General features: G+C 40.6%; 1 protein-coding gene across 33 annotated transcripts in view; it reads left to right on the top strand.

The window, feature by feature from the left end:
• Positions 1 to 12,154, top strand: part of LOC124040314 (neurexin-1a) — a 631,581-nt gene extending 619,427 nt beyond the window's left edge. For all 33 annotated transcript variants that reach the window (XM_046357404.1, XM_046357403.1, XM_046357410.1 and 30 more), the window contains one exon: positions 9,757 to 12,154. In XM_046357404.1, the coding sequence (XP_046213360.1) occupies positions 9,757 to 10,064 (308 nt within the window). In that variant the 3' untranslated portion in view covers positions 10,065 to 12,154. The remainder of the gene's footprint in view (positions 1 to 9,756) is intronic.
• The last annotated feature ends 527 nt before the right edge of the window (positions 12,155 to 12,681 follow it).

The following is a 12,681-nucleotide window of genomic DNA, read 5'->3' as shown; positions in this document are numbered from 1 at the left end:
AGTGTTTGTGACTACCTCCCCATAACAACTATCTTTCTCTCTCCACCCCAACTAAAGGAAGGAACGGGAGGGGGTCCAGACATACACCAACCCTCCTCCTGAATAGCAACCCTCTAGCTGGATTTTGCTTCAACCTTACCCTAACCTTATACATCTGATTCTACTAATTAGCTGCTCACTATGACCTTGATTAGCTGATTCAGGTGTGTTACAACAGAGAGATACAGTTGAAGTCGGAAGTTTACATACACCTGAGCCAAATACATTTAAACTCAACTTTTCAACATTCCTGACGTTTAATCCTAGTAAAAATTCCCTGCTTTAGGTCAGTTAGGATCACATCTTTATTTTAAGAATGTGAAATGTCAGAATAATAGGAAAGATAATGATTTATTTCAGCTTTTGTTTCTTTCATCACATTCCCAGTGGGTCAAAAGTTTACATACACTCAAGCAGTATTTGGTAGCATTGCCTTTAAAATGTTTAACATTGGTTGAGTGAATTTTGGCCCATTCCTCTTGACAGAGCTGGTGTAACTGAGTCAGGTTTGTAGGCCTCCTTGCTCGCACACACATTTTTTCAGTTCTGCCCACAAATGTTACATAGGATTGAGGTCAGGGCTTTGTGATGGCCACTCCAATACCTTGCCTTTGTTGTCCATAAGACATTTTGCCACAACTTTGGAAGTATACTTGGGGTCATTGTCCATTTGGAAGACCTATTTGCGACCAAGCTTTGACTTCCTGACTGATGTCTTGAGATGTTGCTTCAATATATCCACATAATTTTCCTACCTCATGATGCCATCTATTTTCTGAAGTGCACCAGTCCCTCCTGCAGCAAAGCATCCCCTCAACATGACATTGCCAACCCCGTGCTTCACAATGGGGATGGTGTTCCTCGGCTTGCAAGCCTCCCCCTTTTTCCTCCAAACATGATGATGGTCATGATGGCCCGAACAGTTCTATTTTTGTTTCATCAGACCAAAAAAAGTAAGATCTTTGTCCCCATGTGCAGTTGCAAACCGTAATCTGGCTTTTTTTATGGCGGTTTTGGAGCAGTGGTTTCTTCCTTGCTGAGCGGCCTTTTCGATATAGGACTTGTTTTACTGTGGATATAGATACTTATGTACCCGTTTCCTCCAGCATCTTCACAAGTTCCTTTACTGTTGTTCTGGGATTGATTTGCACTTTTCGCACCAAAGTACGTTCATCTCTAGGAGACAGAACGCGTCTCCTTCCTGAGCGGCATGGCGGCTACGTGGTCCCATGGTGTTTATACTTGCGTACTATTGTTTGTACAGATGAACTTGGTACCTTCAGGCATTTGGAAATTGCTCCCAAGGATGAACCAGACATGAGGAAGTCTACATTTTTTTCTGAGGTCTTTTTTTCTGAGGTCTGATTTCTTGTGATTTTCCCATGATGTCAAGCAAAGAGTCACTGAGTTTGAAGGTAGACCTTGAAATACATCCACGGGTACATCTCCAATTGACTCAAATGATGTCAATTATCCTATTAGAAGCTTCTAAAGCCAAGACATAATTTTCTGGAATTTTCCAAGCTGTTTAAAGGCACAGTCAACTTAGTGTATGTAAACTTCTGACCCACTGGAATTGTGATACAGTGAATTCTAAGTTAAATAATCTGTCTGTAAACAGATGTTGGAAAAATTACTTGTGTTATGCACAAAGTAGATGTCCTAACTGACTTGCCAAAACTATAGTTTGTTAACAAGAAATTTGTGGAATGGTTGAAAAACAAGTTTTAATGACTCCAACATAAGTGTATGTTAACTTCCAACTTCAACTGTAAAAACCGGGTAGAAATCCCTGCTCTGCTCTATTTAAAAACAGCAGAGCGATAGACCTACGTACCAAACAAAACCCATAAAATGGTGGACCTACAGTATATTTACTGCATGAGTAAGGCTAACCGATAACTGATGGGTTGTTCCATGGGTCAGGTGTCTGATTGTGTTGGACGACACTCTAATAATCCTTAACGTACATTTAGGGTTGGTTTTAGGTTATATAAAATGCGTATTGTACATCTACTGCATGTGTGATGCTAACCAGCGACTCACGGGATTCAGAGGTTGTTCCATGGGTTGTGTTTCATAGACACCATTGGTGCTGGAGTACAGACTAATAACGTCACGTCCTGACCTTAGTTCCTTTTTTTATGTCTCTGTTTTAGTTTGGTCAGGGCGTGAGTTGGGGTGGGCATTCTATATTCTGTATTCTAGGTTTTGTATTTCTGTGTTTGGCCTGGTATGGTTCCCAATCAGAGGCAGCTGTCGATCGTTGTCTCTGATTGAGAACCATACTTAGGCTGCTTTCCCACTATGCGTTGTGGGTAGTTATTTTCTGTTTTCTGTGTCTGTGTTTTACCATACAGAACTGTTTCGGTTTTCATTTATTTCTCTTTATTTCTCTTTTGTATTCAGTGTTCAGTTCTATTTCATTAAAATATGAACACTTACCACGCTGCGCTTTGGTCCGCTGTAAACCGTTACAAATGATCCTTAATGTACTGTACATTTAGGGTTGGTATTAGGTTACAGTATATAGATTGGCCACTGTATATCTACTGGTAATGACACTAACTGATGATTCATGGGTTGTGTGTATAGTTTGATAGACCTCATTGGGCGCTGGACTATTAGTCTGATAATCCTTAATGAAGGTTAATCTGTCTGGACAAAGATACATCAGTGTCAGCACAATACAGACAAGAGCGCTAATACAACGCTAAGTTGTGAATCTCACTGTTCTCTGAACTCTATACTCCCTGCCCATCTCAGTGTGTTATGTAGTGAATCTCACTGTTCTCTGAACTCTATACTCCCTGCCCATCTCAGTGTGTTATGTAGTGAATCTCACTGTTCTCTGAACTCTATACTCCCTGCCCATCTCAGTGTGTTATGTAGTGAATCTCACTGTTCTCTGAACTCTATACTCCCTCCCCATCCCAGTGTGTTATGTAGTGAATCTCACTGTTCTCTGAACTCTATACTCCCTCCCCATCCCAGTGTGTTATGTAGTGAATCTCACTGTTCTCTGAACTCTATACTCCCTCCCCATCCCAGTGTGTTATGTAGTGAATCTCACTGTTCTATGAACTCTATACTCCCTCCCCATCCCAGTGTGGTGTTATGTGGTGAATCTCACTGTACGGTACTCCCCCCCCCCCCCCCCAGACCAGTCCTCTAAGTAGTGAATCTCACTGTACGGTACTCCCTCCCTCCCAGACCAGTCTGCTAAGTAGTGAATCTCACTGTACGGTACTCCCTCCCTCCCCATCCCAGTCTGCTAAGTAGTGAATCTCACTGTACGGTACTCCCTCCCTCCCAGACCAGTCTGCTAAGTAGTGAATCTCACTGTACGGTACTCCCTCCCTCCCAGACCAGTCTGCTAAGTAGTGAATCTCACTGTACGGTACTCCCTCCCCCACAGACCAGTCTGCTAAGTAGTGAATCTCACTGTACGGTACTCCCTCCCCATCCCCGTCTGCTAAGTAGTGAATCTCACTGTACGGTACTCCCTCCCCCCCAGACCAGTCCGCTAAGTATGAATCTCACTGTACGGTACTCCCTCCCCCTCAGACCAGTCCGCTAAGTAGTGAATCTCACTGTACGGTACACACAACAAAAAGTGTATGTGCTTGTGTATGTATGTGTGTCTTTCTGAGCATTTGGGTTAAAAACGGAAGTCAAATTTCGCTTGGACCTTGTGTGCAATTGACCAATAAAGTAATCTTCATCTTATCTATAAATCGTATTAGCTCATGTCCTTTTCTTTCACCCTCTGTTCATTACACTTGTAGGAATCTCAGATGAAACTGACACACAAAAAAGGAAGAGGGAAAAATATATATCAAAGTATAAAATCCTTAATCCTTGTCATACCATGAGGTAGCTACAAGGTTCATCTGATGTTCATGTCTTTGTTGTTGCGGAGCAACTCTGTCCCATTATTTCCTTCTTCTATATCTTTGTCTTCCAAATTGGTCCCTATTAGCATGCATTATGTGCTAATTGTACTGTACTGTACAACAGATGCTTGGGGTGAAGAAGGACAGGAGAAGAGCTTATGTTTCATGAGATTAGTATAGAGAGTAGAAGAACAAACTGATAGATTCAAGACATGCAGCAGGCAAAAGTAATGCATTTCTAGTATCTCTATAAATCTCTCTATGATCCCTAGTGGTACATTGAGATATGTTTCCATAAGATCAGTGATTTGTTGTTGTTGCCCACTGGTTCTATATAATATTTGCAACACATCAATGATGGGTGGGGGGTGTCAGAAGGGACAGGGAGACTGAGTGTGTGGTATTCTGTCTCCCATTCACTCCCATTGGCATGCAACCTAGCAGTTAGAACATTGGGCCAGTAACCGAAAAGCTGAAACGACTAGGTAAAAAACATCTGCCCTTGAGCAAGGCATTTAACCCTAGTTTCTCTCGGGTCACCTTCGATAATGTCTGATCCCATGCCGTGACCCCACTCGCCGAGTGTGTCTCAGGCAACTAGCTCTCACAGTCTCACGTCAGAAACAGACGTTCATCCATGTTTTTCAAACAAATAATTTCAAGATTGTTGCAAACGTCAAATTGAAAGTGTTTACGTTTTGTCATTAACTCAATATTTTTAAGGTCAGGCTTAAGGTTTGGGATAGGCTTAAAACAAAATCTTAAAAACCACTTTCTATCGCTGGATTTGAACTTGCAGCCTTTGGAGAGACAGATATAGATGAATCAATAATGTCTGTTGATGCCGAAAAAAGGCTTTTGATTGTGTTGAATGGCCTTTTCTATTCAAAACATTGGAAACTTTAAACTTTCCAGCTTAAAATATATATTTTATAAAACATATTGTGTAAATGTCCTAAAGAAAATATATACACAAATAATACATTATCTGATGAATTGCTTTAGAAGGGGGCACTAGAATAGGATGTCCCCCCGACCCCCTGGCAATTGTAACCACTTGCAGAAAGAATTAGACAGGACCCAAACGTAACAGGTATCAGTATTGGTAAACATGAATTTAAACTAAAATGATTTGCAGATGATCTCCTGATGAACCTGACCATTTTTTAATACTCAAAAATCTCAGGTTATAAAATGTACGGGTGAAAAAAAGTAAATAATGGCAATATAAGAAAAAAAACTCACAATCTTCAGCAATCCTTTATGTGGACCACAAAAAAATATGAAATACTTATGATGCTTAAAATAAGTGAAAACAAACAACAAATATATAAAGATTTATTCCATTACTCAACCATATGAAAGCAGATCTAATTACATGGAATATTCTTATCCTAAATCTTACAGTTAGAATGAACCTCTTTAGAATGGCATGGCTGCCAAAATTTGTACATTTGTTTTCGGTAATACCAATTCAAACTAAACGCATAGAAACCGTAAATGACATGGTAATAGAAAATCTATGTATTTCCTAGACATCTTTAAAAAGCAATTTTGGGTTGACCAATATTTTCTAATAAATCCAACTTAAAAGTTTAATATCACAAAATGTAAATTTGAAATATTTTTTTTACTGCATACAAAATCTTGCAGTGAGCCTATACAACTGACAATCTCGTAGAAACAAATATAAACTATTGGAACCAAGATATAAAAATAACTGATATTGACACAAGATGGAGGGAATGTTGGAACATAACTAACAAAATGACAGTTAATGAAAATGCACGCTTAATCCAGTATATATTAAAACCTCTACTGACTCCCGATCCCGCATGCGGGAGCGTAATCATCGCCTGGAACTAATTAGCATAATGCAATGGACATAAATATCCCTAGAAAATATTCCTATTCATGAAAATCACAAATGAAATATATTGAGACACAGCTTAGCCTTTTGTTAATCACCCTGTCATCTCCGATTTTCCAAATATGCTTTTAATTAAATCTTTTACCTTTGTTGAACTTCGGATGGTTTCACTCACGAGACTCCCGGGTAGATAGCCAAAGGCGAAATAGCTCCGTTTGTTCTTTACGTTTGGCTGAGAAATCGCCAGGAAATTGTAGTCACGAAAACGGCGAAAAATATTCCAAATTAGCTCTATAATATCAACAGAAAAATGGCAAACTTTGTTTATAATCAATCCTCAAGGTGTTTTTCAAATATCTATTCGATAATATATCCGTCGAGATAATTCTTTTTTCAGTAGGACAGATTGGAGTAATGGCTACCTCTATATTTTACGCGAGAGTCTTACGCAATGTAGCCGCCTACGGCTATTCTTCAACGTAAATGCGTAAAACTACGTCACAATGCTGTAGACACCCTGGGGAATACGTAGAAAGCGTAAGCTGGCTGATAGCACATTCACAGCTCAATAGGGACTCATTGAAACGCAGCGCTTTCAAAATATGGAGCACTTCCGGATTGGATTTTTCTCAGGCTTTCGCCTGCAACATCAGTTCTGTTATACTCACAGACAATATCTTTACAGTTTTGGAAACGTTAGATTGTTTTCTATTCAAAGCTGTCAATTATATGCATATTCTAGCATCTGGTCCTGACAAAATATCCCATTTAAAACGGGAACGTTTTTTTTTCTCCAAAAATGAAAATACTGCCAATAGAGTGGCAAAAGGTTAATGTATTGAATTTATTATATAAGAGACACATTCTACAGCACAATGGCAGAGTCATGTCTGAAGTGTAAAACTACTAATGACTCAATAATTCATGCCTTCTGGGAATGTTTCAAAATTAAATAGGTTATGGGCGGAGTTGGAAATATGGATGTCAGAGGTACTGCAATGTAAATGTACTTTTAATTTGTCTGTCTGTATATTTGAAGACATGATATATGAGGGTGCAGTGAGATACTCAATTAGTTGGACAATACTCTTCTCATCTATTATCTTTAAAAAACGTATACTCAAAAACTGGAAATCAGCCAATCCTCCGTAGTTCACTCAATGGAAAGGTCAAATGCTTTATTATCAAAACATCTAAAGAGTGTGGGCAATGGAGAGAAAAACATGGTGCAGTTTAAGGCCATGTGGCAGAAAGTAATAAGGGATATACTGTAGGGGTGGGGGCTACTGGGTCTGACCGGGTGTGATGTAATGATGTTTGTATGATGTAGCTATTTGTATGTGTATGTAAGTAATAACTAAAGGAATCAGGTAACAGCACTCACTGTTGCCCCTAGTGGCCGGTTTCCACATCATCTCCCGGTGTCCTCAGACATGGATGGATGTCGAATACTGCCTTGTATCACGGGTAACCTGTCTGGGATCAGGAGGAGTGGGATAGACAAAAAAACACATTTCCATTTCACCACACACTGTACAGGTTACACACTTGTCCATGTGTGAAACAGGCCAAATATAAGCTCCCCTTATTTGACCTTTTTGGAATGATTTAAAGCGAAAGTACAAGTTGTGCACGCTTGATCTTCACTCTGAATCAGGCCAAGTGAGGACAACAGCGTTGTCACAACCCAGTTGTATGAACCAATCCTGGAGTGTCTGACATAGCCCTCCTGTGTTCTCCCTTACCTCTGTCACCGCCACCCTCACCGCGGGCAACGGTTGACAAGACGGCGGGCGAGGTCAGGGAGAGGTTGCTTGACTGGCTGCATATGAACACTGCTCCATATGAAAAAGTCACTCTCTCTGTTTCTCTTTCTAGCTACCTCTCTCTATCTCTCCTCTCTCTTCTTTCTCTCTCCCTCTCTCTACTGCTCTTCCTCCCTCCTCCTCCCCCACCTCCTCCTCTTCACACCACCAGCCACCACATTATCTCCACTGTCGAATCTTTGACCCTGAACCAAAGAATAGATCGAAAATGTAACACAAGTAGCTAACCCACTGTAAACTCTCCTCTCTCTCCTTTCACAATGTTAGCTGGGGGAGGGGAGTGTCGCCAGCGTGTCAGCCGGTGGCTTGTGCACACAAGGCCAGCGCCTTCTTCACACCTGTCTACAAGGATAACTTGGCTTGTCACGGGCAAAGCTAATCTGTTGCTAGGCTCAGTCACACTCAATCTCCTAGCGGCGCTTGCTCTCCTCTCGTCTTGTCCTTGAGTGTCTGCTAGCATTGTTAGCTGCTCACCTGCACTACTGCACTCTCATCTCCTGTCCTTGCATTTGTGACTATGACTCAAATGGCAGCCTATATCATATAGAGTGCCTATGTACAGTATATATATTGTTTTTACCTCTATTTAGTCCCTATGGGCCCTGGTCAAAAGTAGTGCACTATATAGGGAATATGGTGCAATTTAGGACACAGCCTATGTCTGTTGTTAGCATACCTGCTCTAGTGCTTTAGTCCAGGGTTTCTCATGAGCTGGAGTCGGCCATTACATTGTGCACAGGAACCTAAAGTCAGAACATGAGCCACTAAGTTAGGTAAAGGTATAAAGGAATAGAGGAGGAATAGATGAGGTGAAAGTTTAAAAGTACTTAATCTAAAGAGGGCATTAGCACAGAGAGAGAGGGATAACGAGAAAATGAGAGAGAGAGAGCTCGACATTGAGAAAGAGAAATAAAAATGAGAGAGAGAATGATATGAAGGGGAACAGTGGAGAGGCCTATCAGAGAAAGCTGATGGAAGATGGATTATAATTTGGACAGCACTCGGAACACAAAGAGGGCTGTCTGATATCTAATCAGCTTCCCATTCAGTCGGTGCAAATGGCTCCCAAAAGTGCAGTGTAGCTCAGTTATTAATCCGCTGTTATCAAACATTTAGAGTTCATTACAGAGACCGCATTGGCCATTGCCAATTCATTTCATTCATTGAAAATGAAATACACTGAAATTGATGGGGATCATTATGTTGCTAATTTGTAATTTGCATCATAATGACAAAGCTGGTTCTCACTAGATGGCCTGTTGTTGGTGACTATGAATCATTGTGGACTGTCAAAATGTCCTCACATCCCTACTCTACCGTATGTGGGTGAGCTCATCCATGTCATGGTTGTGAGTGATTGTTGGTAGGTGCACTGGTTATGAGTTACTCATACAAATAGAATGAAGTGACTCTGTTGGTAGGTGCACTCAGGTCAGGGGATCTGGAATCTGCTAGCACACCTTGAGGCTGTTTTCATAGTGGCTAATGATATTGATCATACTGTATATTGATGTTAATGCACCTGAGAGAAATGTATTCACGTTCTGTTGTCATTGTGTGAAATCAATGAAGGTGAAAATAAACTTTCATTGTATTACTTATTTTTGAGTTTGTCAGAAGTACATAAGCTATTGAATGTGTTCTGTGTGGAATGGTATAGGCTTCCTTGTGTTGGAAATGAGCAACTTATAATAACTCCACTTCTTCTCTCTCTCTCTCTCTCTCTCTCTCTCTCTCTCTCTCTCTCTCTCTCTCTCTCTCTCTCTCTCTCTCTCTCTCTCTCTTTCTCTCTCTCCCCTAACCCCATCCACATCCTCTCTCTCTTTCTCTTTCTCTCTCCCCTAACCCCCTCCACTTCCTCTCTCTCTCTCTCTCTCTCTCTCTCTCTCTCTCTCTCTCTCTCTCTCTCTCTCTCTCTCTCTCTCTCTCTCTCTCTCTCTCTCTCTCTCTCTCTCTCCCTAACCCCCTCCACTTCCTCCTCTCTCTCTCTTTCTCTCCCCTAACCCCCTCCACTTCCTCCTCTCTCTCTCTTTCTCTCCCCTAACCCCCTCCACTTCCTCCTCTCTCTCTTTCTCTCCCCTAACCCCCTTTCTCTCTCCCTTTCTCTCTCTCGTCCTCTCCACAGCTAACCCAACAGGTCCGGCGGTGAAGGGCTATCCTGGTCCATCGGAGGGGGTGTTCCGTGAGTCAAGCAGTACCACAGGGATGGTGGTTGGAATCATAGCGGCAGCCGCCCTCTGTATCCTCATCCTGCTCTATGCCATGTACAAATACCGCAACCGGGACGAGGGTTCTTACCATGTAGACGAGAGCCGTAACTACATCAGTAACACATCGCAGTCCAACGGGACGGTGGTGAAGGAGAAACCGCCAAACGCCGCCAAGACTTCCTCTAAGAGCAAGAAGAATAAAGACAAGGAGTACTATGTGTGATCCTTACTGTCTCTGGTCTTCACCACTGGCCCCTCGCAAAGATTGGACCAATTATTCAAACTTTTTATGATTCAAAAAGACGAATCCGGAGATCGGAAGACCAATAAAAAGTGTATAATAACGAACAAACAAAATTAAACAAAAACAACAAAAGAACATTTAGTCTTTCATTTTATCTAAGACATGGTGGGTGGTGGTATACTGGAAAGTGAAAAGGAGTAAAAAACGAAACATCCTCCTTTAGATTCTTCTACCCAAGCACACTGGACTGTAAGAAATAGCACCAGGGAGATGGCGGTACTGTACTGGACTATACTAATGATAAGAAAGGGTGTCTCAACCTTATGGCAAGCTGCAGAATAATCAGATAATCAACTGAAGTACCTATACATCATGGATCAACAAACAAACTAACCAATTAACGCCATCTGTCATTTGTCCTGTTTATTACCAGGATATTGGTTGGCCAATATCTCACTCTCGAAGTTTGAGTTAAATGTGAGAGGAGAGATATACAATATTACAACAACAAACTCCAATGTTTTCATGTTATCATTTACATATACTGTCTTTGTGTTTGCTGGGATCTTTAGGAGAAAATCTTTACATAAAACACGAAGCGCATTAATAAGGTATGTAAAGAAAACCCAACTCCAGACATTTCCAACAATGAATGACAAGTGAAAGAAAAGAAAGAGATCATGGGAAGGCAAGGCAACAGTGAAGAAGGAAGTGAAAGGATAAAGATGGTACGTTTGTTTGAGGAATCAGCCAAAGTATTTGCACTTTTTATAGTGGCAGTAATGGCCCAAAACAGACTACTATAAAAAATGGCCGCCCGATCTGTTAACAGTGCAAAGACAAAAGGGCCTACGATTAATCTTGATCTTGAGAGACTTATGTCAAGTTCTATTCAAGATTCATCTTTGCCAGTTAAGAATTGTGGACGACTTGGTTTTCGACATCAGTGTGGAATCTAAGGCAATGTGTTTAACAGAGTTGTGGAAGGAGACGGAGGAACGTTGTGAACGCGATCATTCTGATCCTGGAACTCCATGCACGCAAAACGTATCTTACTACAGTTCCAGTACATATGTTTATATACAGTACAACCACATCTATATGTGCTTTCTGGACTGTGACAAAGTGGTGTTTTATAGCCTGTTGTATAGATGACCACGCAAAATATATCTGCTCCTCCTCCAACCATTTTTGGAATAAAAAAATAAGAAAATGACAAAAATACCAAATTAAATGTTATTAAGTGTTGCTAGATATAGAAGATTTTACGATGACATCGATCCGCAATGCCATTTTTTTGGGTGGGGGGGTTATTTAATTATTCATTCCGCCTTTATACACATGTTCCTGTTGAGTTTTTATACAAATGCCAACCTGATCTAATATATATATTAACCCGGCCCAGTAGTAACCTGACTTGGTCCTCAAACTCTACCATTCAATGATAATAGTGTACAGCAGAGACATGGCATGATGATGACATGCAGGATGAGGTAACGTCTCCAGGGTTTCACTGCCTTTCTCCCCATTCCCGCCCCCTCCCAATTGCTGGGGCAATAACAGTAACAGACTGCCTTCCTCCCGATACCTGCCCGCCAAACTAAACCTAGCTACTTGAGAATGAAGACCTATATTCCGAATGATGATGATGATGATGATGATGATGTATGTGTTTCCAAGTGGTCCTATAATATGATTGTCCAGTGTACGCTTGGGCTGACGGAAACAATCTGAAGAAGAAATAAGACAAAGAAGCAACCATTTCAACCGTTTGTGTGTTTGTACTGTCATTCTAATGTCAATTCTATTCCGCTTTCCTGACGACCTGATGTACTTGGAATGAGTATGAGGAGAACTACTATGACCTATAAATAATGATGATTATGAATTCTTCTTTGTTTGTTTGTTTCTTTTGTTCATTTCTACCTGTGGTATTTTTTTCTACAGTATTTTATGTTCAAATTGTGACTATTTCTTTATTATTGAAATCAAAGTAAAATTTATTATGGAAAAAAAAATAGTTTTGAAAAATTAAATGAATAAATGAAATAAAATATTACCTAAGTGAACTTCAGTTGAGGAAATTCATTAAACTAATGTGTGGTGCTACAGTATCATTGTGAAGTGAGAAATGTGTATTGTTAATTACTAAATGGGTAATTGGTTTACCTTTCTGTTTATTTTTCTTTGTTATGTGTATTGTATTCATCTCAATTCTCTTCATTTCCTAGAATTATCTGTACATTTTATCCTAGCTATAACTACTTAGCTAAATTATACACTACTTTCTTAATCCATGCATTCAATAACTAGCAAAAGAAAACATGCTGTACACGGAGTGCCAACTACCAAGTTTAGATTACATTTGTAGTTGACATACTTGTAGTTATTTATGGTCAATAAAACCAATGGGAGCTATAGCATGCCTGTGTCCCAAATGGCACCCGATTCCCTTTATAGGGCTCCTCACTATAAATGGAATAGGGTCCCATTTGAGAAGACCAGAACATATCTCTCCTGCATAGAGAACACAAAGGGTTAAGGAGACAACACCTCTATGCTGGCCTCACCTCCTCCTGCCCCCTGGGAAGTAAGT

Source organism: Oncorhynchus gorbuscha, linkage group LG07 (genome assembly GCF_021184085.1).
Source record: "Oncorhynchus gorbuscha isolate QuinsamMale2020 ecotype Even-year linkage group LG07, OgorEven_v1.0, whole genome shotgun sequence".
Taxonomy (NCBI): domain Eukaryota; kingdom Metazoa; phylum Chordata; class Actinopteri; order Salmoniformes; family Salmonidae; genus Oncorhynchus; species Oncorhynchus gorbuscha.
Note: the sequence above shows the minus strand (reverse complement) of the source record. Positions and strands in the feature narration are given on the sequence as shown.